Below are 26656 nucleotides of genomic sequence, written 5' to 3'. Positions count from 1 at the left end.
CACACACGTATGCACTCAGGCATGCACACGTATGCACGCACGCACTCATACACACGTATGCACTCAGGCATGCACAGGTATGCACGCACACACACTCATACACACGTATGCACTCACACACGTATGCGCTCAGGCATGCACACGTATGCACTCACGCACGCACTCATGTCTGCACTCAGGCATGCACACGTATGCACGCACGCACTCATACACACGTATGAACTCAGGCATGCACACATATGCACTCACGCATGCACACTCATAACATGTCTGCACTCAGGCATGCATACGTATGCACGCACGCACTCACACACACGTATGAACTCAGGCATGCACACATATGCACTCACGCATGCACTCATAACATGTCTGCACTCAGGCATGCACACACACACATATGCACTCAGGCATGCACACGTATGCACGCACGCACTCATAGTATGTACTCAGGCATGCACACGTATGCACGCACGCACTCATACACACGTATGCACTCAGGCATGCACAGGTATGCACGCACACTCATACACACGTATGCACGCACGCACACTCATACACACGTATGCACTCACACACGTATGCGCTCAGGCATGCACACATATGCACTCATGCTCATACACGTGCACATATGCACTCATGAACACATGCGATCAGGCATGCACACATGCACTCATTCACCTATGTGCACACGTATGCACTCACATGCACACTCAGGTTTCTGGGACCCAGGAACTGGTCCCTGGTCTCTCAAGCTTCAGACACTTGGGACCCTCTCCTTGGGGAACTGTCCCCTCCTCGGCCTGCCCCAGGAGCACCCACACTCATGGCAGGCAGAGTAGACCAGAGGGACCCCAGCTCCAGAAAGCCCTCAGGCTCGGGGCCCATACGGTGAGGAGGGTGGGGTCCCCTGGCCTGGCCCCCACCATGCCGGCTGCTTCCTTGGAGTGACCAAGGCACCCTGCCAAGGTCTTGGGGACGTGAAGGCAGCTGGAAGGACAGAGGGCCCCAGCCTGGTCCCCAGGCCCAACCAGGAGATACCCTGCCAGGAGCCCCTGATGCGGCCTGTGAGCCCCCAAGGCCAGGGGCTCCCCACAAAACCTCATGGGTCCCAGACCCTCCCCGAGGCTCTGCAGGTGCCAAGGGCAGGAGTGCAGGCCAGGAGCAGCCCTGGACTGAGTGCCCAGGTAACGGCGGTGGAAACAGAAGTGGATCGTGCGGCGAGCTCAGGAGGGACGGAGGTCCCCGAGAGTGCAGATGGTGTTAGGTCCAGCTCGTCCTCCCGGGGACCCTGGTGCTGGCACCACACTGCAGAGCAAGGCTCCATGCCGCCCCCAGAGCTCGTGGTGCACTGGCCCTTGGCTCCCAGTGGTGACGGCATTTCTGACGGCCTCCCCCCGTCTCCCACCCCCGACCAGGGTCTCCCTGTGGTGCTCGCTCACATCAGCCACTTGCCCCGAATCTGTGGCTGTTTCTGAGACCCCAGTCCAGGCAGTGTAGGGAACGTTCCAGGTCAGACCCAGGGCCTGGAACCAGGCTCAGAAGCCCTCCCAAGACTGGGGGAGGGCAGGCCCGTGTGTGCAAGCCAGGGGCTCCCACCAGCCGCCCACCCTCCTAGGAGGTTTCCCAGGGCCTGCTGTCCAGAGACTGGCCACACTCCACAGTCGGGGTGATTTTATTTCTAGAAAAGGTGGCAAGCTCCACGCTGCACGGTGGCGAGGCCCACAGGGAACAGCGTCCCCACACAGGTGCCCCCACGGCCCCCGGATCAGAAGGTGGGTGTCCGGGGGGCTCCGTGTTGTAGGAGAGCCCAGCGGGCGGCGTGGGTGCAGCCAGGGCCGCGAGCGCCCCGGAGCCAGACCGAGAGGGCCGCAGCCCTGCCCGCCCCCGCCGGCCCGCCCGCAGACTCCGGGGAGGGAGGGGGGGCCCGGGAGAGGCAGGTGCGGCCGCGGCTTCAGAAGCCCTTGTCGATGCTGAGGCTGCGGCGGGTGACGTGCTCCAGCTCCCCGGACACGTAGTCGGCCATGCTGATGCGGTAATGCGCGAGCATCTTCAGCATGAGCCGCAGGTTCAGCCACCACTGCTCCCGGGGCATGCGGTGCCTGCGCGGGGCGGGATCGGGGCTCAGGGGCAGCCCCCCGGGGACAGCCCCGCGGTGGCGTCAGGGCCGTCCCTCCCGCGTCTGCCCCCAGGACGGGCTCGGCACAGGCCGGCTGGGCGAGGGAGGCGTGGGGATGGCCCGGGGCATGGGGACGGGCGGTCCAGCGCTCTCTTCAGAGGCACTCACTCAAAGTCCGTGTCCTTCTTGAGCTCGGTGACGGGGCTGAAAGCCACCGCCTTCTTCTGCAGGCCGATCACGCAGGCCGAATCGGGGGCGTTGGCAAACACTCGTCCTGTGGGCACAGACTCTCGTTGGCAGCCCTGAACCCTGGGCCCCGGCAGAGGGCAAGGTCAGGCCCAGGGCCACCACCCCATCCTGCCACGCACCATTGCGGTAGACCGCCCGCAGCTTCTCCGACATCCAGAGCATGGCCTTCACCCCGAGCTTGGTCCCGTAGTTCCGGTCAAAGGGGGTCGGAGCACCGCCCTGGAAACGCAGCGGGGGAGGAGGCAGGTGGGCGCTCCAGGAGCCCAGCAGCCTGGCCCCACCGTGACCTCAGGGAAGCCCCCCTCCCGGGCAGCTTCTGACACCCCGTGCCCTCCCACCCCCCTGTATTTCCAGTCTGTTCCTTCTTTCTCCACCCCAAATCCGGCCGGAGAACCACCTCCAGAGGCTGGCGGGTGGGCTGCCTGCTCGTCCAACTGGGTGGCCTCCGTGGGCCCCCCATCGGGCAGGCGCAGCCCACCACCAGCAAGCACAGACTCCCCCAGGGAGGGGGGCCCTCCCTCCATGGGCTGGGAAACCACACAGCTCGGGCTCCCTGCAGGCCCACAGGAGGCCAAGCATGGAGGAGGCCGGGCCTCGCCCTCCGCACCTGCGCTGAGGGATGAGGAGCATGTGGCCGGGTGCACAGGGAGGGGCCCTTATCCTGCCAGAGCCTCCCGACCCCGCAGCCCAGGCGCAGACGGGGGCAGAGGCCAGCACCCACCCCCCCGCCCATACCTGCTGCAGGTGGCCCAGGACGTTGGTCCTGCAGTCAAACACGCCCTTCCCCTCAGAGGAGTACAAATTATACAGAAACTCCGTGGTGTAGTGCTCATGGCACTTCTCGTTTCTGGAAGGAGGGCCGGGCCTGCGTTAAGTGGGAGCCGGCTGGGGTCTCGTCCCAGACACTGAGCCCCCACCGGGCCGAGCCACAGACCAGTTCTGGGAGAGGGCACGGTGCCCCTGGAGAGGCCTGTCGGCCTGGCTCTGCCCAGCTGCCCCTCCACAGCAGCCCCGACCCGCAGCCTGCGTCCCGAAGCCCCACCGTGGCTCAGGCAGACCCTCTCCCGCCCGGCCCACCTCCGGGCAGCCTCACCGGAGCACGAGGCCCCTCTGGATATCGGTCTTCATCTTCTCCGTCATGTGCTCCACATTGGCCTGAGGGCGCGGGGGAAAGGCAGGGTGAGCCGGGAGTCAGCCGGCTGTGAGGGCAGGAATCCCCCAGGCCGGCCCACCCTGGAGCCTGGGTGCCCCGGGGGCTGTGAGGAGGCCTGCGGGCTGCAGCTGGTGGTGGCAGGGCCCCACTGAGGGGGCCAGGCCAGGAGACCACGGCGGCCGAAACGCAGACACAGGGTGGGGGGACTGCGTGTGCCTTAAGAGGGGACCCCACTCAGCCCTGCCGGGGGGTCTGCAGCGGGAGACGGGCTCGGGGCTCAGCTCACTTTCAAGTCTTGGATGTTGAAAGGGTCCTCAAAGACGTAGGCGGCGTCGGCGCCCACCGCGATGCCCGTCACCGTGGCCAGGTAGCCACAGTAGCCCCCCATGGTCTCCACGATGAACACGCGGCGCTTGGTCCCCGAAGCCGACTGCTTGATGCGGTCACAGCTCTGGGAGACGGGGGCAGTCAGGACCTTCTCCATGGGCCAGGGGAGCCACCGGTGCCCGGGGACCCAGGACTCTCCCCGGAGTGGACTGTGGAGGGGGCGGAGGCCAGGACAGCCCCGTGCCCCGCCGTGCCTAGGGGGTCACAGCCCTCCCCACCGCGCTCCCCACAGGGCCCTGTGAAGCAGGGTCCTCAACTGGGGTCACTGTGCGCCCGGGGCACAGGGCATGTCAGCAGCACCTACTGGGTGCAGGCCAGGGACGGGGCTAAGAGGCTCTGATGTTGGGCCAGGGAAACACTGGGCCTTCATTTTCTCATCTGTCAATGGGACCGTGGGGTCGTGGGAACAGGGGACCAGGTGACATGAAGTCCACATTCTGCAGATGCCAACAATGAAGTGATGCCGGACAGTTCTAACCCAAAAGGGTCAGAGTTTGAAAGGGAAATTATAACGTTAAAGAACTGAGAAAAGAAAAATGAGACCAGTAGGTTACTGGGGTCTGAACCATGAGGTTAAATCCCAAGTAAGAGACAACCAGCAAAGTCGAGAAAACTGCTCCAGTGTTTGCCAAAGGATCAATATCCTACTTCCGTCTGTAAAGAGCACTTACAAATAAAAAACTCACTAAGAGAAAAATGGGCAAAAAAATAGAAAAAGGTAACTTTCCATAAAATCCTCAAAAGGGCAATAAACAGAGAAAAAAGTTCAATTTCACCAGCGATCAGAGCATTCTTCCCGTCGTGGAGGCCAAGAAAACGGGACGGTGTTTGGTGCCGGTGAGCGGCAGGGGTGGGGGTGTGAGATCACGGGGTCTCCAGGTCGGCAGACTGGGGGGCTCCTGTAGTCTCGTTCGTTCTATATGGATTTTCTCCCTTCTCTAGCATCACGCAGAAGCTGCTCGGGTCGGCCCGAGGCCCCCACACACGCAACTGCTGACCCCTTGGGGGCAGTGGGCTCACGGGGGGTCACAGGTGGGGTGGGAGAGCCATGGGGAGGCCCCCACGGGGCCCCAAGCGGGCACCCACCCTCCCACGTCCCAGCCGGGGGCCTGGGCTCTCCCGCGTCCACGCGCAGCTGGTCCACGTGCGGCTGTTCACTGGACAGGACCGTGGCCCACGGCCCACACGGGCATCAGCCCCGCTCGGTCAGTTCTGGCCCTGACAGCCCAGGGCCTCGTGCCGCAGGACCCAGAGCCACAGCCCTGCCTGACACCCAGGCGGCCTCCCTCCCCGCGGCAGCCCCCCGGGAGCCCGCCCCACGCCCACCGCGTCCTGCCCGAGCGCGCACGGGGCCTGGCGTCCCACCTCCATGGCAGCGTTGACAGCGGTGTCCGAGCCCAGGCTGAAGTCGGTGCCTGGTACGTTGTTGCTGATGGTGGCTGGGATGACGCACATGACGATGCAGAGTTCCTCGTAGCGCCCGCGTGCCTCGACCAGCTGCAGCACCCCCTCGTAGGCCTGTGGGCGCACGGGCGGGCAGGGGCTCAGGGCCGCCCGCGAGGCCGGTGGGGCCGGGAGAAGGCAGGGCGAGGCGAAAGCGGGCTCCCAGGCCAGGCGTCCTCGGCCCGCCTCCCCAGCTGAGCCGCCGTGTGCCTGGGGCGGGGTGCCGGGACCCAGCTGCTCCCACCCCCAGGGCCGCACCTGGCGGACCCCACCCAGCCGGCTGCGCGGCCGTCAGCCAGCGAAGCCAGACTCCGAGGAGGACAGGAAGGAGGCCTGCCCGCCCTGCTGTGACCCATCCCCGTGGTGCAGGCGGCAGGGGGCTAGGGCCCCTCCGGGAAAGGGCAAGAACGGGAGGTGTCATTTACGGGGGCTGGCTGAGCGCCAGTGTCCCCCAGCGCGGGCTGAGGTGCTCAGACCTCCGCCCGGGAGCTGCACGAGGGACCCCACCTCACAGGCAGGTCGGGCCACAGCCGTGAGGGGACGGACGAGGCCATGGGGCTCGCCGCGCCAGGCTGCCCACCCCCACCAGGAGCTGCTGCACCTCCCCCGCCTCTCCCCTCCGTCCCCCTGCCCCCCACCTCCTCCTCACCAGCGCCCGGTTGCCGGCACCAACTGAAACTTTGTGAAGCCTACACTGGACCCCGTGGCCCCCAGGAGTCCGGCTGTGGCCCGTGGACCTCTCTGCACCCAGCAGTGGCCCTCACCTCAAAGCCCCCGATGACCAGCAGAGCGTGGATGCTGTGGGTACGGACGTTTTCCACTATCTTCTCCATGTAGCTCTTGGGCAGCGTCCTGCAGGGGACACACATCAGACGAACGTGGTGCGGCATGCCCGGCTACCAGGACCTGCGTCCACACGGCAGCTGACCGCAGGGGACGGCAGGCCCTGGACCTGGTGCTGTGACGCCCGTTGAGAGACCGAGGCAGAGGCTCAGCGCCGGGGGGACACGGAGCCCCGAGGACCGGCACGGGAGGGGGCGCACGCTTCCTGCCGCCCGGGAGCCCACTCCCTGCCCGAGAGGATGCTCTCCGCCGGCATGGGGCCTCCCCGGCAGCTTTCCCCGGCACAGGTGACCTCGGGGCGCTCTCGGCCACAAAGGGGCAGGCAGGAGGGTCTGCACCCGCTCCAGGCAGGCCACCAGCTAGAAGTGGGGACCCAGTCCCCGGCCACGGGGCAGGAGTCCCCTTGCAGCCCCCACCACTCCTGAGCCTGCTCCCCGGGTTTCCCGCCCCCCACTGCCCACGGTGGCCGGAAGCCCGGGCCCTCGGCCAGCAGCTCACCTCTTGGTCCCCAGCATGGAGCCGCCACGGCCCAGCCAGCCGGCCACGTCATGCCAACTCACTTCTTGAACCTGCAGGGGAGGGGGGCGTGCAGCCTCAGGGGGACAGGCCGGGGGCACTCACCCGTTCTTCCTCAGGTGACAGGTGTCCCCATCTGAGAGGGGACAGAAGCTGCGCCAGGTGCTGAGCAGCACACTGCAGGTCAGAGCACGGTCCCGGGCCCCCCGCCAGGGGAGCTAACCCCTTTCCAGAGAGCCTGTTATCCCCCTTCTTTGTGGACCTGAGCTGGGCCATCGCCTGTGACTCTGTCCCATGAGCCCCCTGGTCCTTGTCCGCTGTGAGCAAGCGGGGGGTGGCTCACACAATGACACACATGGGCCACCACGGCAGGAGCTGGGCCGCGTCCCCGCTGCCCGCACCCACCTGACCCTTGGCCAGGCCTTCGAAGCCGTCGTGCACAACGTACACCGTGTGGCCCTGGGAGATGCCAGACCGCACGGCCGAGCGCACCGCCGCGTTCATGCCAGCCGCCGGGGCGCCCACGTTCAGGATGGCCAGGGAGAAGTTGGTCTTCAGAGAAGGAAAGGGGACAGGAAGGTGAGCACGGGGCCGGGGAGGAACCAGCAGACCCAGACAGAAGTCAGCGAGAGCGCGGTCTCCGGAACTGGGCCCGGGGTCTCGTGGCCGCCTGCACATTTCCCTGAGTGGACACCCCTGGGAATGACGCCACGAGTGTCTGGCCAAGACCCAGACGAGCCATGGTGCAAGCCCGGCTCGTGACCCGCCAGGGCCCCAGCCAAAGGTGTCAGCGGGACTTTGGTGGCGCCCAGCCAAGCGCGGCTGGTGGGGGCGGTGGTGTGGGTGCGGGCCAGAGTCAGTGCCTGTCTGGAAGCTTCCAGCAATCACGCCACACTCTGGGCTCAGGCAGCCAGTGCCCCATGCACTTGGCAAGCAGCACGGATGCATAGCGAAGGGGGCCACGGAGGTCACGGAAGTTTTCTAGGAGCCACGTTAATCAAGTGCAAAGAAGCAGGTGACCCTATTTTAGTAACAGGGTTGGTTTAACCTGACGAACTAGGTATCACCTCAACCTGGAATCAACGTGAGAGACTCCCAACAGGCTCTCACATCAGCTTTCCAGACCGTGCCCAGAGCCCGGCGCGTGCTGGGCACACACAGCCCCCCTCGCTGGGCAGCCGCGTCCTGAGCACTCCGTGGCCACACGTGGCCAGCCAGTGGCTCTGCCAGGCAGCGTGGTTCTAGCGGGTCCTGGGAACATAGCCCTGCCGCCCCGGACGCGGTCACACCGCCACAGTCCCAGACGGGGAGACCACGCCACTGGACTGGGGGTGCGGCCCATCCCTGACTAGCTCCTGGGATGAGCCGGGGCCAGGACCCCACTGTCCGGGACGGTCTCAACGGGACCCTTTCCTCGTCCCCGGGGTTTCGGAAACAAGTCCTGCTGTCGTCCTTACTTTGAGGAAAGCCCATTTCATGAGGCTTTTAGCTATTTTAGAACCTTTCATAAGTGCTAGATTTCTCCTGTCCTGACCTACACCTGTGGGCCTGACTTAATGTCCTTCAGCTGTTGGCAAAGCAAGCGGCCAGGGTCACGTCCAGGCCCAGGACCTGCTGGTCAAGCAGTAGCCGCGCCTCTCAGCTCACGGCTCAGACCTCCGACGGGAGGGAGGGTCCACGGGCTCCCCAGGCCAGCTCGGAGCTCCCTGCTTCCTGGGCAGGCCCCGACCCCGCGGGCAGGCAGACAGGGGCAGACCCTGGCAGCGGGGGCGGGCTCAGCCGCGGCCGCCGAGGTGACAGTGACCAAGGGGCCTGCGGCTCACACCACCTCACCTTCTCTTTGGAGAGCTTCTGGTGTGCAAGCAGCTTGTAAATGTTCCAGTTGTTCTCAAAGCTCCTGGAAAGGAAGCCGTCGCGCATCATGCAGCCCACAGCCACGGCCACCCCACTCAGCCACGAAGAAGCGGCCCGCTACCCCACCCTAAGCCCTGGCTGGGGGCAGGCAGAACGCGTGGCCCGCACGCCCCGCTCAGCAAAGCGCGTCCCCCGGGCCCCTCCAGGCCTGCCTCCGCCGCTTCCTTCTGTGGACGCCCCCCCCCCGCCAGACCCCACCCGGCCGCCCTCTCCCCTCTGCCCAGCACGGCAGCTCCGGTCCACCCCACAGCCTGCCGGCTTCCAGTCGCAGGGACCGCTGAGCCCCCGCTCCTGCCGTTCCACTCCCACTCAGCGGCATGGGCCTCAGGGCACAGCCGTGTGCGAGCCACGCAGGGTCTGCAGTGGGCCCACCACCCACACGGCCGCTGCGGCTCCAGGCCCCGGGAGGCCCTCACCTGCCGCGGAGCTGGATGGCCTCCTCGAACCTCTTCTCATCCATGGCCTTCTGCACCTCCTTCGTCTTAACGGAAACGAGAAACAGGCTAGAGGAGGCCTGGCGCACGCTCACAGCGGCCGCCGACTCGGTGGGCCTGCCGGGCCGCGGTCACTGCCAAGGCCAGCAGCCGGGAGGGCTGGCTGAGACCAGGCGGCCACCAGGTCTTCCCCTCAGGGCCCGCTCCTCCTCAGCTCCACTGGGCCCCGCCAGGGCCTCGGCACCAGCAGAAGCCGGGCCGGCAGCAGTCAGCAGCAGTCAGGCCAGAGGCCTTCCAGGGGAAGTATCAGGGAGGCCAAACCTCCACACCCCCTGACGCCTGCAGAGCCAGGGCGTGTCCCCAGTCCCTCTGCTCCGGCGTCCCTGAATGTTCCCCCGCGCCTGCTGAGTCCACACAGGGGCTCTGGCCACCTACTCGTCCCCCTGCCTCCCATCCTGCCCCAGACACCCCACCCTGCCCAGCCTGGAAGGTCAGTCCAGGGCCAACAGCTCCAGGAAGCTCCGCGACCCTGGCTGCCCCGGCTCTCTGCAGCTCCCACCCCTCTCTCGGGGCTCGTCCCACCTCGGGGACATGCTCGCACCTCCCTCTCCAACCCAGAGGACTGCAGGCCTCCGATGCCCCGAGGCCACGACAGGTAACAAAGGAGCAGCAGGACCCCGCGCGTGTCGGGGGGCAGAAAGCGCCCAGCCGGGTGGGGCGGTGTCCCTGCTGCTCCTGTGGGACTGGGGGGGACACCACACAGGGCCTCCTGGGGAAGGCAGACGGGGTGCAGAGGGGCCTGTGCAGCAGGTCTGCCGGGTGGGGCCCCGAGAGGCCTGGAGGGACAGACGGGTGGGCCTGTGGGGAAGGGGGCCGGCAGCGCAGAGCAGGGGTGTCTCTCTCAGGAGCCCCCACCTGGCCCACCCTGGGCGGGCGAGCACTTACCACCTGTACACACTCCATGAGGGGCAGCCGCACCGACTGGTTCCCCGAGAGGCTGACCACGCAGGCCTGCGTGTCCGGTGTGGCTTCCAGCAGCGCCATGACCGCCTCCATGCCCATCTTGCTGCTCTGAGCGGGGAGAGGGGCAGGCGGGTCTCAAGCAGGTGCGCCCCCCCCAAGCCGCGTGCACATGACCCTTCTCGGCTCTGGGGCCACGCTGAGCTGGCCCCACACCATGCACCCAACGTCCCTTCACCCTCACCTTCGTCCCCCGCCCCCAACACGCACACACACTGGCCGAAGCTCCTAGAACAGGTGGCACCAGAAATGACCTATGACCACCATCCACGAGAGCCCTGTGAGGGAGGCTCGTCCCCAGCGAGTCACCGCCTGACAGCACCGGTGGAAGCCGGAGCCCGTCCCCAGGGCTCTTTCCGCCATGACGAGGCTCCTCGCTTGGGCCCATGTCACAGCGGTCCTCGTGCACGAGCCGACGGTGGATACGGGCTGGCGGGCCAGGCGTGCTGAAACATGCGGGAACGGCCCTCCTTGGGGACAAACCGCACATGCGGATCCCGGCACGGCCAACGGTCCAGCCCGTGCTCAAGAAAGCAAGGCCTGCGGTCACTGTGGCCTGCCCCGTGAGGTCAGGTGGGTGCCACCCGGCCTCCAGCCGCACCCCCGGATGATGCTCCCGGGCTCCAAGGCTTTCTGCATGTTGCGAGCGAGGCACCAACGGCTCAGGTCTGCATCAGGAGCACCCAGGGAAGACCGTTCCTGTGCCGCTCAGGAGCATGGCACGGACAGCTCATTAGGGGCATCTGGGGTCCCTGAGCTCAGGCTCCTCGCTAGAGGAGCCATCCACCGTGTGCAGGTGTGGCCCGTGGGCACAGGGCTCAGGACCAGCACAAAATGCTGCTGCTCTAGCTGTCCTCGGTCCCTGACCCGGGCATCTCGTGTCTTCCGCCAGCTTCCACAGACTGGCAGCCCAGCCTGTTCTCCTGCAGGGAGGGGAGATCCAAGCCGTCCCCGCACATCTCTGCCCCCCAGGCTCAGTGGCAGGACAGTGCTCGGCCCTGCTGTCCCAGGACCCTCGGGAGGCTCTCCTGAGCGCACCCCGGCAGCCTCACGTAGGGGGCAGAAAGCGCCCAGCCAGGTGGGTCAGTGTCCCTGCTGCTCCGTGTGGGACTGGGGCGGGGGGCAGCACACTGGGGCCTCCTGGGGCAGGCAGGTGCATCTCACCGCAGGCCCCAGGCCCAGGGTGACCAGCCCTCGTGGGTGGGCACTTTACCACCCATGGGGCCTTTCCGGGCCCCCAGACCCTGTCCCCATTTGGTGGCACAGGATTCCCACGTGGCAGAGGACCAGGAGGGACCCAGCAGTGATCAGGACAGTGGTGGCACTCAGGCCACAATCCAGGCCTCTGCATCCCCAGGGCCTCCCCCAGACCCTAAGGGCTGTGGTGCCGGACTCAGAACCACCAGACGTCAGACCCTGGAAGGGCTGAGCCGTGCGCCTTGTCCTCTGTGCACGCCCTCCTTTCCTGCCAAAGCCATCGCCAGAGGGCTGGGAGCCTAGGTTGCTGAGGTGTGGGGCGGGGGTGGGTGCTGTCGAGACACAGGACCCTAGCCCCACATTGCCCACCAGAGAAACGGAGGGGCCACACATCGGTCTCATCTACGAGGGCAGCAGCGGCGAGGAAATGCCCACCACACTCACCCACGCGTGCACACCCAGGGCCAGAGCAGGGCCCCACCTACCAGGATGCGGTCGAATGCCGAAGGGGTCCCTCCCCTCTGCACGTGGCCCAGCACAGTCACACGCGTGTCGAAGCCCAGCCTCTGGACCACCAACTGCTCATTGGGAGAGAGTCGGGGGGTCCTTGGGTTCAGTGGCCACCCCACGGGCCCCTAACCCTGGTCCTCGCCACTCCCCATCCTCAGGGATGCTGGGGTGTGAGTCCCCCCGGGCCTACAGAGCCAGCCCAGGACTTATGCCCACAGTACGTTGTGTGGGCATTTCCCTGTGTGGGTGTGCATGGCAGCGTCCCTGCGGCCTGTGGTCCTGGTTCAGCCCCTCGTCAGGCTCCACCAGGCCTGTGGCTCTGGGCCGTCAGTGCAGACTCAGCGGATGGACTGGCTCCTGACTGGGGACACAGAGGCTGGGCAGCCAAAGAAAGGGGGCACAGAGGCTCCCAGGGCTGTGCCCTAGCAGGAGGATGGGGGCCCAGGGCCCTGGGGTGGAGGGCAGCAGGTGGGTGGAGGTCACAAGGAAGGACTCCCCACCGCTGTGAGTCCTGCACTGGGTGGGGGTCACTGTCACCGAGGGGCCAGCAGGGGCGGGGCCCTGGCATGGGGATGTTTTTGGGGACTCGACTCGGCCTCTGGGATGGGGGTTGGGCCTGCCCTACAGGGAACATGTTCTGAACAAAGACTAGAAGCCGGGGGATGGGTGGCTCCCAACTGATGTGGGGCCCAGCTCGGCCTCGGGGGCCAGCCTTCTCAGGGAGCCCCCCGGCATGCCCACCCCACATCTGGCTATCGTCGGGAACGAGGAAGCACCCCCCAGGAGCCTGGTGTCCAGGGGCCCCAGCAGGAGCACTTGGGGACTGGAGATAAAGGGGTGTCCGCCCCCACGGAGGCCCCACCCATCCTGTGTGACCCAACCCCCTCCCCAGAACTCACGTCCTTCACGTAGCGGGAGGAGATGGGCTTCCCGTTGCGGTCAATGGCGCCCTCAGCGATGATGATGATGTTCAGTCGGGACCCCCTGCTCCGAGTCTAGGTCAGAGAGGCCCCGGGCTCAGCGGCCAGCCTGCAGACGCCTGCCCCCGACGCTGCAATCTGCGCCTTCCCCAGGGTCCACACCCAGGGGCCCGCAGCCCACACAGCAGGGATGAGGGGTGGACTGAGATGAGGGGGTGGGGAGGGGCTGCAGGAGCGCCGGCGAGTGGGCGCCCTCAGAGCTGGGAACCAGGCAGACGGCACAGCGGGGGTTCGGCGCAGGTGCTCCCGGGAAAGCAGTCACGACAGGAAGCCACGTGGCGCAGCAGCCTCCCCAGGACTCGGGGCTGCCGGCCGGGATGCAGGGCAGAGGGGCCCTCGACTTAGGCCTCGCAGCCAATCCTGCCAGCAGCTAACCTGGGACCCTGAGGTCACCTCCAAGCCTCAGTTTCCTTATCCTTAGAATGGGTGACCTCACGGTGCCAGCCCCCAGCCAGGGCTTCCTGGAGCGAGAGCCCCTCCCCTCCCCAGGCCGTGGAGGGTCGAAGGCGGCACCGAGCTCTCTGGGGAAAGCCCTTCCCAAGCCTTCATTTCTTCAAATACATTCAAAACATTCACTCTGGCCCACAAGCCCCCCCTCTGCCCCACAGCATCCAAAGAGCCTCAGAGGGGAAGACGGCCAGAGCAGCTCCTGTGAGCCCCAGTGCAAGGGAGGGAGAGGTGGGAGTGGAGGACTGCCTGGAGGAGGTGACACTGGTGGAGATGAGCTGGGACAGGCAGAGACAGGGCAGCAGGTGGAGCAGAAGAGGCGGGGGGAGGGGGCAGAGAGGGGATAATATCTGTACCTCACAGGTGGGGAATCGGAGGCTCGGGGAAGCTGAGGGAGGGCCCGAGGTCTCACAGAGCAGGAAAGACCCTTCCAGAAAGGCCCGGCCCCACGTTCGCAGCGAGTGAGCCAAGGCCGAGGTCGACCAGGGACCACGCTACCGAGCCCCGCTCCACATGGTCAAGGCCACGGGGCCCCTGCTGAAGGAAAGAACTCCACCCACGGACAGAACATGGGCCTCTGGCCAGCCCCACCCGCTGGGCTTCAGGTGGCCCTGCCCTTGGCCTCGCTGAGCCTGGGCAGAGATGTAACGCAAGGGGCCGGTGGGCAGCATGGGCAGTGGATGGGACTGATGCTGCCACCATCCCATGGGCACAGGGACACTGAGCGCCAGCCCCAGGCCCACCCACCTGTCCCTCAGAGGACAGAGGGCCTGCATGCTGACCTCCCAGGGCTTCAAAACTGAAGAAAGGGGCAAGCCCCTGGGCGGCCTCGGTGCTCACGCTGGGGACGCAGGCTGAGCCTGAGTGTGAACTTCGGGGCTCAATCTCAGGGGCCCCCCCGCCTCAAATCCAGACCACAGCCCCTTGATCTGAAGGCCCCCCTCCCTACCTCAGGGCCCTCCTGTCCACCGCTGAGCCCTGCCCTGGCCGAAGGGCCAACCTGTGCTGGCTGGGGCACCTTGGGGGTCCCCAGGGCAGAGCATCTGCCCGTTCCGCATCAGCACCCCGACTCCATCCTGAGGGGCCAGAGCTGCGTCCCAAACACTCCGCTCGTCCCCCGGACAAGGCCTCAGCCCCCAGCTGCCTCTCCATCCCCTCCCGCCTCCACGGCCCACTTGGTGCCTCATCTGCTGGGGTCACTGCCCCATGTCCCATCCACCATCTTCAAGCTTGGCTCAGGCTCAGTGGCCACGGCCCCCAGGAAGCCAGCATGACCGTGACCCGCTCCTGCCCCCTCCCCAAGTCAGCACTGACCACGAGGAGCTGAGCCCGGGGCACTGTCCTGAGCGCCGTCCTCCTCCGCCCAAGGACGCACCCTGGGGGACACCTGTCTCTGTGCCGTCTGGGCGGCTCGCAGCGGGAACCTCCGGAAGAAGACCGTCCCCACTCACCTCACCCAGCCTCTCACACATGAAGTTCTCCCAGCCATCCTCGGGGGGTGCCTCAGGGATGAACAGCCAGTCGGCCCCCGAGGCCAGGGCGGACACCAGGGCCAGGTACCTGGAAGAACAGGGTTAGGTGCTACAGTGGGCGGCGGGGTGCAGCCCGGCGCCACGGTCCGAACCCCGGGTCACGGGGGAGGTACGGCTCTGAGCCACATCCAGCCCCAAAACCGGGACTTGCCACGCCCCGAACTCTCATTCCTACGGCGTCAAGTCAGCACCTGCCCCATTCCAGGCACCGTGGAGGTGCCAACCCCCCACTCTGGCTCCCAACAGCCCCTCCCCCCACTGACCAGGGCAGTCCCCATACCCGCAGTGCCGTCCCATCACCTCCAGCACGAAGGTCCTCTGGTGGCTGTGGACGGGGAACGGTAGAATCTGTCAGTCCGCACCCCGGTGAGCTGTCTGCACAGCCCGGCCCAGCCCCGCAGAAATAGCCTCGGGGCTCGGGAGCGGCGCCACGCTGCCCACGGCCACGCCGCCCACGGCCCCAGCCCTGCCCCAGAAGTGCCCCGGCGACCCAACAGACTCAGGAGCTGCCCAAGCACAGACAGCCCACCCCACTGCCAGGGCAGCCGGGTGTCTGCACCAAAGGCCACCTCTGCCTTGGGTTCACCCCCAGCCTTTGGGCCGGTTTCCACGGAGCTGCTCCCACGGCGGAGGGCCACTCGCTGGGCCTGGCCATCCCTGGCCAGGAGTCTGAGCGCCCCGAGGGGTGCACCCCTGCCCCGGGGCTGGCGGGCAGCCTAACAAAGACCGCGTACAAAGCTGGGGCCCCTGCTGACCCTGCAGAGCGGCAGCCTCAGCCCCGGGCTGGAAGGCAGGATCCCAGGCTTGCCCGGTCGTGGGGGGGCGGGGGGGACCCGCTCACCTCTGGGCGGTGGTGGTGATGGCGTCGATGACCTCCATGATGCGGTGCAGGGCCGAGTCGGTGCCGATGGTCATGTCGGTGCCGCAGAAGTCATTGTCGATGGAACCCACCAGGCCCACGATGCTCAGGTGCGAGTACGTCCGCGCCGTGCTCTCCGAGATCTTGCCTGGGCGAGGAGCCAGCCCTGAGGCCCCGCCCCAGCCCCCAGGCCGTGGGGCCCCAGCAGGTCCCAGGCTCAGAGCCCCCCGCCCAGTGCCGGGGTCCTGCAGCAGGGGTGGGGCGGCTGAAGCAGAGGCTGAGCCCGAGAGACCTCCCGGGCAGCCTGGGAGAGTGCACCCCTCCTTCCCCTCTCCGGGGCCCCACAAGGACTGAACGCAGCTCCCAGACGCCGCTTTCCGACCTCAAACTGTGACAAGGTGTGTAACCCACGTCTGGGAATCACTTACAGACAGGACGTGTCCACACAGCACAGGATGGCCCCCGGGACTGCTGCCCACCACCAGGAGCGCGGATGCTACCGGGGGGCCCTGACACTGCGCCCCCAAACACTGACGTCTCACGACTGGCCGAAGCCACCTGGCGCTCTGGGAGACGGCCAGGGATGCCCTGACCTTGGGCCGGGCCAGGCCCTCTCCTCCCAGCCAGCAGGCAGATGCACCCCGCGTCCTCACGTGCCCGTGACCTCGTCCTGCCCGTTCCTGCCGCCCCGGCCGCTGCGTGCCGGGCCCCCGACCCACCTGCCCCCACCAGCTCCTCCAACAGGCCGCCCCACTCGCTTCGGAAGATGTTGGCACCCGTGAGGCTGCCGTCCCCGCCGATGACACACAGGTTGGTGATGCCGCGTTGCACGAGGTTGTAGGCCGCCGCCAGGCGTCCCTCCCGAGTGGTGAAGGCCTTGCAGCGGGCACTGCCAATGATGGTGCCGCCCTGCATGGACGAGACGGCAGCCTTGGGGTATGCGGGCGCACCAGGGGGACCCCGGCGCTGCGCAGCGAGGGGCTGGTGGGCCTCGCAGAACCGACAGAGAGAGGGAGGGAGGGAGGAGTCCAGGGGCTTCTCTGGAAGCCTGGGCAGGTGCCCCAGCTCCGGGGTCCTCCTCGCACTTACAGTGAGGAGAAGAATGCCCCCATGCCAGGCTCAGAAGTTCAAACAAGGTGGTGGAGGGAGGAGGCTCTGAAACCCGTAACACGCGCGCACGCGCACACAGGCCAGCCACCAGGCCACCAGCGCAGGGAGCTCCCTGAGCCGCCGCAAGAGGAACACGCCTTCAGCAGCGCGGCCCCGGCCAGCTTGGGTCCGGGGCTCCCCCAGGACGCAGCCACGGCACACGCCTGCAGGCCCGCTGTGCTCTGGCCAGACCTGGAGAGCAGAGTGCCCCGTGTCCCGCCACGCTGCTCGTGAGACCCGCCAGGCCGGGCCCCGGGCCCCAGACTTACGGGGGCTGGTATAGCAGCACCAGCCTGGAGGCAGAGGCCAAATCCCCCCTCGTCTGCCCCCCACAGTGAACTCTGGGGCCGGGGAGGGGGGATGGCAGGGAGCCTCCCGGCGGCCCTCCTGAAGATGCTTAGCTTTCCTCCCAAGAGCCCCTCCTGCCCCCTCTGCCCCTCTGTCCCCTCCTGCCTCCATGCCCTGGGCCCCCACTCCTCCCCAAACACCGGCTCTTTCCAGCCCCTTCCACCTGCCTACCTTTGATGCTGCTTCACAGCCCAGCTTAGTACTCAGCCTAAAGCCCCTTCCCCAGGGCTGCTCACCCAGAACAGAGAGGCCACGGCCATCCTCAGACACAGGGTTAGAGCAGAGCAGATGGCCAGATCAGGGTTTGAGGCCTGAGGGACCAGGCCATAGCCCCATTCCAGGACACAGCGCCGGTGGGGGGGATGTCTAGTGAAGCCCAAGGAGGAGGCTCATCCACGTCCCAGTGGACAGACCAGAGCAGGGACGGCAAAGTGGGCCTATCCACAGGTGGCTGGGGGAGTGGAGTCCATCAGGAATGCCTGCCCTGGGCAGGAGGGGTGGGCAGCGCCCGCGGGGTTGGCCGTGCCTGGGCACCAGGGTCCAGCCCTGGCCCCCCACTGCTCCCGCTGACCCACCTGTGCCTTCCAGTGATGATCGGCCACTTGAATGGCCCTGCCCCCTGTAAGCTGGGGAGAGACACCAGCTTGCCTGCTGCCTCGGTCACTGGGAAGCTCAGCACGATGACCGAGGGGAAGACCAGGTAGAGGGTGGGAGAGGCCACTCGGAGGCCGTGGCACACCTTTCCCAAAGGGTCTTGTCCTCCCTGCCCACCCTTCGCTGAAGACTGAGCGATCTCGCAGCAGAGCCATCCTGGAGCCATCGTGTCCCCATGACCCCGGAGCAGCCGATGGCCAGTCAGCCCGGAGCCCGCCCGCTATGGGACGGCGTTCCTGTGTACTTGTGTGTGTGCGTGCGCCCATGTATGTGTGCGTGCATGGGCATGCTCACGGGCACCAAGGGGTCGCCCCACTGAGGCCTTACCAGCTGGATGATGTTGGAGACGCTGAGCCAGCTGGCCTGCTTGATGTTCTCGCCTCCTTCCACGAGGCCCTCGTAACCCTAAAAACCAGAGGGGGGCCCGCGTGAGCCAGGCGCCCACGGCACGTCGACTGGGACAGGGCGCTGGGACGTGGCGCCCAAACCCCATGTGGCTGGCAGGGTCCTGACCGCCAAGGCTCCCCCACGCCCGGGGCCTTGGGACATAAAGCTGGGCTTGGCCAGCGGTCTCGGGCTATCAGAGGGAGCAGCCCAGGGCGCCCAGCTGGCCCCTCCAGAAGCCCTCCTGCCGGGCTGGAGAGCCTATTGACTAGCTGACACACGGCAGAGGCCCACCGGCGGCCGGCCCGACGAGCTCCCGAGCCCCGCACGCCACGTCCCTGAGACCAGCAACCTCAGCAGCCCAGCGCCCAGCGGCCCGCTGACCCAGAGCCTCCCGCCAGAAGCTGCTGTCCTGCCCCCTCTGGGTACCAACGGCCACAGTGTCTGCCCTTTGCGTCTGGGGGACCCACACCACCAGTGCCGGGGTGCGTGGCTGCTCCTGCGCCACCGTCATCCCGCGGCCCCACGGGCTTGTGATCTGTCCCCTGCTGATGGACGTCTGGGCGCTCTCCAGCTTGAGGCTCACAGATCATGCTGCCAAGAACACACACGTGTCCGAGCAGGGGCCCCATAGCCAGCAGGTGTGTGGCCAGGCTGACGGCACAGCCACACGGAGCCCCACGTGCTCGTGGCCACCTCCTCGCCAACGGGCAACGCGGCCGGACGTCGGCTGTGCGCCGCCGCCCCGCGGCCCAGTCTCCATTCCGAGGGTGTGTCGGTCCCTGCCGGTGGTTCTAACTGGAAGCTCCTAGGACAGAAGCCACCGGGGGTCCTGGGAGGAGGCGGGCTCCAGCGTCTTGCCCATTCTGCCATCACGTGGCCTACCCCTTTCTCAACTGTCAGGGTTCTTCATGTGGTCTGGACACAGGGCATGTGCGTTTATGAGCAGCAAAAAGACGCGGCACCACCGCGCTGAGAGGAGCAGGGCCGCCTCCGCCCTGCAGCCCTCCCCGCCTCCTCCCCTTGGGCCAGTTCACCCTGTCGTCCATCACCTGGGCCTGCAGGGGCCTGGGCGGCAAGGCCCTGGGGCAGGCAGGGCAAAGGCTCCTGGCGGTGGGGGGGGAGGGGCAGATGCCCACCCTGCCAGGGCCACAGGGGGGCCTGAGGGACCACCAGGCTGCTTTCTCCCGCTTAGGTCTGGTCGGGACCCTCCCCCCCATCTCCCTCAGGAATTTTCTGCCACTAGGACACAAGCCAGCCCCTCCCCCCCACCCAGGCCCCAGAAAAAGCAAGAAAATGACCTGAAAACCCACAGCTGACACCGCCCAGAGCAAGCAGCTACGAACAGGCAGCTCTGCACCCACAGAAGCCCAGGACTGGGCGCAGGGCCCAAGCACAGTGCCGGCCTGGCCCCCCTGCCCCACTGTGCACCCAGCATCCCCGGAGACCCGACCGTGCCGGTCAGCTCAGCTAGAGTCAAAGTCTGACAGACACAGCCCTCCTTTCCTAGCCTTGGAAACTTCTAGAATGTCTTTGCATACCTCGACCCACGGTGTGTCACCCCGCCCTCCCCCTAACCCTTCTCCCTCTCCAGCCCTGCGGCAGCTCCCTGCGTCACCTCTGAGCCCCGAGGTCCAGTGTTGGCTCCTGGGCCATTTCTGTATGAGCAGGCCCGCTTCCCGACCCTCCGGTGTCAGGACTGTGAAAAGCGCATTCATTCACGATGTTGCAATAGCTTGCCCTAACATCCCTGCTTAACCGAAGAAACAGGTCACAGTCATGGAGGTAAGGACGCACATGTCACAAGTACACAAGCTCAGGGAGCCCGGGCGGGACCCACCCCTCCCTGTGCATGGAACTAGCCAGTCCCTGGAGACTCTTCCCCTGTCACCCAGAAGGTTCTAGACCATCACCAGGCGTGCGCCCCCTTGCCCAGCTCCTGAGACTCTGCAAGCCTGGTCTGAGGGGAGGGCCTGCCCACCTGCTCACTGGTTCACCTACTCAGACATCCCCGTGCAGCCAAGGGCTGCGTGTGGACCGGCCTGAGCTGGGGCCAAGGTGAAGGGACGGGGACAGCCCACAGGCAGAGGAGGAGAGCTGGGGAAACGGAACTGGCTGGGGTTCGCTACAGTCTATGCAAAAAGTGAAAACAAAATAACACAACAGCCAAAAAACCACAAGGCAACATTCCACAAGGGTGTGTGAGCTGGTGCCCATGTGTGGGTGTGGGAACCCGCAGGCTGGAGGGTCAGCCTCAAATCTGAAACAGGGATGGGGTGGGGGGGGGGCAAGGCAAAGGGGGCAGCATTCAGCCAGAACAAGATAGAGCAAGAATGCTCTGTCGCCCCCACTGTTATTATGGGTACTTTGGACACCATTTGCCCTGTGCGTGTTGAAGGGTGCAGCAGGGCTGGGGTCCAAGGAGGATGGGGCTGGAAGGACAGTGGGTGCAGATGAGGTCCTGGGCCTCTGAGGGCCACAGCTCCCCCCCCACCCTGCACCTCAAGGGCCATGGCCCGCCCCACAAGCACCCAGGATGGGCTCCCCACCTGCACCCCAGAGCCGGGGCCCAGCGCCTCCCGACCCAACACATCCTGACCGACCTCCACGTCCCCATCCCTGCTCTCTGAACCATGAGTGGTGGTCAGGGGTCTGTCCTTCCTCCCCACGTGCTGGCCCCAGCACACAGCCCGCCTAGCCGCCGTGGGGGGGCCCGGGACCCCGGCCCGCCTCTTACCTCGTAGATGAGGAAGACTTTGGCTCCCACGTAAATGCCCATGCGCGTCACAGCTCTGACAGCCGCGTTCATACCTGCGAGGGGGCGGGCAACACCCATCAGCGGAGGCGCACACATGTCGGGACCCGGGACCATCGTCCCCTGCATCTCAGGGGGTCCGAGCCAGGAGTTCGAGGTCAACCCCGGGGGCCTGGTCAGGCACAGGGTGAACCACTGCAGGGCTGTTTCAGCTTCTGAGCATTCAGAAATAAGGTGCCCCTAGGGTTAAACCAGGAGAACCCGCGCCCGGCCTGATTCGGCCTGAGCCGGGGACCAGGTGGGTGCAAACGCTCCAGACCCTTTACGGCCGCATCCAGTCCCACACGGGCTGCTCAGCAGAGCCCCCACCCCCCGCCCCACAGGGCCAGGCCCCGCCCTCGGGGGGTGAGAACGAGCAGCTGAGTGCTTGGCCCAAGATAGAGAGGGGGCACCCACGGGGTCAGCACCTTCCAAACCCACCTCTCCTGCTCTGCTGCCGACTCCCAGGCCACGACAGCAGGGCGCAGCTCAGGGATCCCACCGAGGGCAGTGCCCGCTGGCCCCGAGGCCTGAGCCCCCTGCCCCCTGTCCTGGAGGGAGGGCGCTGTGAGGCAGGACAGGACGGTGCCCCGCCGGCCAGCATCTACGGGGGGTGCGGCAGCCTCAGGCAGTGCAGCTGGGCTGGGCTCCGGCTCTTGCCCTCCAGCCCACACACGCCGACAGAAGCCACCAGACTCCAGCAGGCTGCCCAGCCCCAGCCCCCTGGCCCTAACAGCTACCCTGGAAAGATGAGCCCTCCCGGGGCAGGAGAAGGGGCAGCGTGTGGGAAACGCTCCACGCCCAGAGGACCCTCAGCCGCCCTCTTCACGGCTGCTTCTGAGACTGCGGCCCACAGACAGAAAGGTGTCTGCTTGAGGTCCTCTCCGTGTCCTCGGGGACCGGGGCACAGTGGGCGCTCGCGAGGTGAAGCTGAACCAAGCCCTCCGGGGCGGCCTGCAGAGCGGCCCCCTGCTGCTGCTGACGGAGGGAGGGGGGTGTCTTGCCCAGTGAGCGAGCCTCCAGGCGGCCGGATGGGCAGGTCACGTACCCTGGCCAGTGGCCCCAGTGCCACGCACCCTGGGTCCTATCCTCTGACGCCGGGTCTGGGGGCCAGATCGCAGAGGTGCCCTGTGTCGGTGCCCCCCAGAGACCACCGCCTACTCCTCCTTCCTTCCTGCCAGTCCCGGCCTGCGAGCGCACATGCACATCCTGTGCTCTGTCCCAAGCTTAGGGAGCCCTCTCCCTGGAGGGCAGACCCCCCCACCCCAAGCCCCTGCCCTCTGGCCACCCCCAGCTGGGCCTACTGGCTTCCGGGGTCCCTCACCGCGTGTGTGCTCCACCTGGCGACCCCGGCGTGAGGACTCTGGGCCTCTACCCTGTTACACAAGTCTCCCAGGTCTGCAGCCTGGAAGGCAGGGCCCAGGGCTGCACAGAGCACTTGAGGAGGAGCCCAGCAGACAGCCCCTCCCATGCGTAGGCTCAGGGCACAGGGCTCCCAGGAGAGCCACTATTCCCACTCCACAGACGAGAAGCTGAGGTTCCGGAGGGGGGGTAGGGGGCCTGCTGGAGCCCCAGCGGGTAAGGGCAGTGGCAGGATGGACCCTGACTTCTCCTTGTCCCCACCCAGCAGCCGAGGTCCAATGCCAGGGGTTCCAGGGGCAGGGGCACCCGGACGACCCAGGGACAGAGCACAGAGGCCAGCCGGGACCGGAGCTGGCCACACTCGCTGCTTACGCTCTTGACTTTAGCAAGAGAATCCCATTGCTGAAGAAATCATAAATGTCTCACGACCCCAAAGGGGGAGAAGTGGGGTTGCAGAGAACGAAGTTCAGGCAGGATCCCGGAGGGCACCACACACCCGCCAGCCGGTGTGTGGGGGTGGGGAGGGAGATGAGATAGCAGCAAACCTTCCCCCCCCCGCCCCACCCCTGCACCCCCACCCTGCCCCAGGCCCCGGCCAGCCCAGCCTCTCCACTCTCTCCTATCTTGGGGCGAGGCCACTCTGGGCCCACTGCAGGCTCAAGGTCCAAGCCCCACCTCTGGCCGGGGAGGTGAGGACACAAGGCACAGGTGGGGACTGGTGGAGCAGGAGGGCAGTGGCCAGGGACCCAGGCCCACCGTCCGACTGGAGGTCTCTCTGGTCGCCCCCCACTGTGTGTGCCTCTGCACAGGCCAGCCACGGGATCATGATCATCTCCCGAGCCCGCCGGTGGGCTTGCCTGGGGCCCCGGACAGCAGAGGGCCCCCGGGCTCATGCTACCGCGTTCAGACCATATTATGGGACGGCCGTGAATTTCAGAACAGGACTGGGCCAGCTGCCCTGGGGACGAGGCCCGAGGGCTGGCTTTCCCTGCACACCTCACCGTAAGCTGCTTCTCAAAAGAGCCTTTTCATTGTCCTTTAATCTGCTTTCCTTTCTCAAAATAAACCCTAGGCAGCAGCCCAAGCCCCAAGCCCCGGGGGGGGGGTCAGGAGAGCAGCTTCGGCCTCCGACCCTTGGCCCTGCAATGGGCCACGGACACAGCAACCGAACTGCAGTCTGAAGTCCACGCGGCTGTTCCTCACGTGACCTTTCCTCATCCGATCCCCGAAAAATAAATGTGTGAGAAAGTGGTGGCCATGTGGTGACACTGGGCTCGGAGGAACAACTTTAATTGTAGGCTGGGGGCCTGGCTGGGACGACACAAGGTGGGGGGCGGTGGGGGGGAGCTAAGTCCCGCCTGCAGGGACAGGGGCGGGGGGGGGCAGGTCCCACTCTTTCCTAGTCTTCTTACTTTCGCACCAAGTCTGCCCCCCCCCCCCCCGCCGCCTTCCCTCAATCGGCAGGCAGGAAGGGGGAGGCTTGGGGCGCCTGGGTGGCTCAGTTAAGCGTCTGCCTTCAGCTCAGGTCATGATCCCAGGGTCCTGGGATCCAGCCCCGCATCGGGCTCCCTCTCCCACTCCCCCTGCTTGTGTTCCCTCTCTCGCTGTGTCTCTCTCTGTCAAATAAATAAAATTTAAAACAAAAAGGAAAGGAGAGGCTGGAGCCCGCAGAGGATGCTCTGCCCCCTCCCCCATTTACAAAGGGCCGTGCTTGGGTCACATCGACACAGCCCCCTTGCGCACCACCACCAGGTCTGGGCCTCTACTCCACGAGGCTGGTGGCTTTCATGCATTCCAACAAATGCAGAATTCTGCATCCAGGAGGAAAGTGCACCCCGAGGTCCCCACCCTCCATGGCTGCTGTCAGCCCAGCACCCGCATCGGAGGGTATGTGTCATCGGGCGCCATCGGGACCCTGTGAGCTCAGCCTTTATTTGGAAGGCAACGGGGCCCCCTAAACTGAGAACCCATCCTCAGAGCCAGATTGTGGGGGCAGAGCAGGCAAGAGGGCGAGCCAGCCCGGGGCCTGCACCCACGGACTGGGCTCAAGAATTACACACCAGAAAGGCTCCGTTCTCCCCCTGGAATACCTGCTGGCCCCTGCATCTTCCTTCCAGCATCGGCCCTGAGCCCCGAACTGGGAAGGGTGTGGAGTCACCCTCCGCGGCAGCTCCAAGCATCGGACCCCAGGTTACCCTGTCTCCACGTCAGAGAGAGCGCCCGTGCTCTTGGGAAGTGAGGACACTTGCAGAGGAGGGCATGAGGCAAGGCGGCGAGGGCCAGCCACACTCCAGCCGCATCCGAGAGGCGCTGCCCGTCTGGGTGAGAGCCAGGGCCAGGCTGGCCGCGTGGAGACCAGCAACTCACACAGGCTTTGCTCTCATCTGGCCCACCCGTCCGGGGCGGACAGCTCCCTTGAGCCCAGGGCCCCTTCCTCCCCGGCCCTTCAGCCGCCAGCCCTGATCCCCCATCCTCGGCTTAGTCTGCGCCAGGAGAGGGCAGGGGCATGCCACCCACAGGGCTTTGCACCCGTCCCTAAATGCGTGCCGCTTCACCTTCTCCAGCCCCTCAGGTCTCCTGTCTCCTTGTGCAGACGGCAGCGGGGGGGGGGGGGGGGGCAGCTCTGCGCCAGCAGGAACCAAGGGAGTCTGGGGATGTGCCTCTCCTCGCCTACACCCAGCCTCTCCCACGGTCTGATCGGGGACGATGCCTCCCCAAGGCCACGCTCCGCGGCTGTGCCCCTCACCCTGCGTGCTTCAGGCCGCCCCCACTGCCCAGCCAACAGGCAACAAGGGCCAGGCCCAGAGGGCTCAGCACCAGCTGCAGGAGGGCCCCTGCGCAGGGCAGCACGCCAACAGCGGCTGATTCTGCCCTCCTGGGCTCCTGAAGGCCTCTTCCTCCTACCTCTTCCCTGCTTCTGAAGGGGGAACGGGGAGCCGGGGGCGGGGGGGAGAGGGAAGCAGAGAGTGTGTCTGCACCCCCTGACGTGCAAGGAGGCAGACCCGGCCCAACCCTGCAGCAGTTTGCATCCCGGTCTACTTGAGGTCACTGCCGGGGTTCCGGGCAGGCATGGGGCTGCGCTGGCTGAGCAGGGGAGGTGCCACACCAGCCCCCCCAGGCCCGAGGCACTGGACAGCAACAGTCAGGACGAGACCAGGCTCCGGGGACACACACCGACCCGCTCTGCCAGGCCCCCGCCGCGGGGCCGCCCAGGGAGCAGGCCACCAGGAAGCTGGCTTCCCCCGCACAGAGGGGGTGAGAACAGGTCTGCGCGCAAGAAAATTCCCCAAGCCCAGCCAGCGCCGCTCCCACCCAGCGCTCTTCCCCACCTAGTCCTCGACCCGAAGGGCTCTTCTGGTCCGTCTGCCACTCCCAGCCCGGCCAGCCCGGATGGAGGAGGGGACAGGGAAGGGGCGCAGAGTCTGAGCGGCCCCGAAGGGGAGGCAGTGGTTCGGGGAAGCACGACGGCCCCAGGTAGCGTGTCTGAACCAGGAAGAGCAGGGCTCCGGGGCCCGAGGGGCGACCTGCCCAGCCCCGGGCGACCTCCGCTCGGCGTGACCTCCAGGAAACGGGGTCCTGACACGTGCTGCCCGGAAAGGGGCGCGGGGAGCGGCCGCGCCGGCCGGAGGGGCGAGGGCGCCAGCGTGACGCCGCCACTCGCGCGCGTCCCGGGGCCACCGCGGCCGCGCAGACACACCCCCGGGCGGCCAGGGGGCGGGGCGCGGGGCGCGGACGCCGTGGCGGGCGGCACGTCCGCCGGCAGCTCCCGCGCGTCTGGCGGGGAGGGGCGCGGGCGCCGGCGCCGACAGGGGGACCCGCAGCGGGCCCGGGAGAGCGGCCCTGGGGGCGCAGGCTGCAGCGCGGGGTCGGCCGGCCGCGCGCCCCCGGGTCGCAGCCGGGGGGGGCGAGGGGGCGAGCGCGCCCGGAGGGGCCCAGGGACAGGCACAAACCCCCCCCCGCCGCGGCGACGGACCCCGCGCCCCCGCCCACCTTGCGCATCTCCGCCGCTGGTCAGCACGCCGATGGCCTTGCCGGCCCCGGACATTCGCAGCTTCTCCAGGTCCACGGTGGCCATGGCGGCGCCGAGACGGGCCACGCTCGCTCCCGCCGGGGCCGCGCACTGTCGCCGGGCCCGCCCCCGCGCCGCTGTCCCCGCCCCGCGCCACGTGTGAGGTCACCGGCCGGGGGCGCGGGCAGGGGCGGGGAGTGCGGTCGCGAGGCGGTCCCCGGGCCCCGGTCCGACGACACGGGGCGGCATCCCCACCGCGACCTCTGACCGAGTGGGCCACGGTGTTTCAATTTGGCAAACGCGGCGCGTTGATGCACAGTCCGTGCCACGAGTCCAGGGGCTATTAAACCCGACCT

At 66.9% G+C, this 26656-nt stretch overlaps 1 protein-coding gene across 2 annotated transcripts; it reads right to left on the bottom strand.

Annotated features, from left to right (window-relative positions):
* Window positions 1–1656: 1656 nt before the first annotated feature.
* Window positions 1657–26440, bottom strand: PFKL (phosphofructokinase, liver type). 2 transcript variants are annotated; one of them, XM_081800612.1, is made up of 22 exons: window positions 26282–26440; window positions 20873–20946; window positions 18079–18156; window positions 16320–16509; window positions 15583–15748; window positions 15022–15066; window positions 14661–14769; window positions 12682–12777; window positions 11758–11850; window positions 10001–10126; window positions 9038–9102; window positions 8541–8604; window positions 7113–7259; window positions 6690–6760; window positions 6113–6200; window positions 5271–5423; window positions 3805–3969; window positions 3459–3520; window positions 3101–3230; window positions 2485–2584; window positions 2285–2390; window positions 1657–2099 (listed from the first exon to the last, which is right to left on the bottom strand). In XM_081800612.1, the coding sequence occupies exons 1-22, from the start codon at window positions 26364–26366 to the stop codon at window positions 1952–1954; spliced, it is 2361 nt and encodes a 786-aa protein (XP_081656738.1). In that variant the 5' UTR covers window positions 26367–26440; the 3' UTR covers window positions 1657–1951. The 2 variants fall into 2 exon arrangements, with proteins under 2 accessions (XP_081656738.1, XP_081656747.1); XM_081800621.1 differs by having other exon boundaries at window positions 3101–3212.
* Between the last annotated feature and the right edge of the window lie 216 nt (window positions 26441–26656).

Source organism: Leptonychotes weddellii, chromosome 1 (assembly GCF_054177405.1).
Source record: "Leptonychotes weddellii isolate Sample4059 chromosome 1, ASM5417740v2, whole genome shotgun sequence".
NCBI classification, from domain to species: Eukaryota; Metazoa; Chordata; class Mammalia; order Carnivora; family Phocidae; genus Leptonychotes; species Leptonychotes weddellii.
The sequence above is the reverse complement of the archived record's forward strand: the minus strand, read 5'-3'. Positions and strand labels throughout refer to the sequence as shown.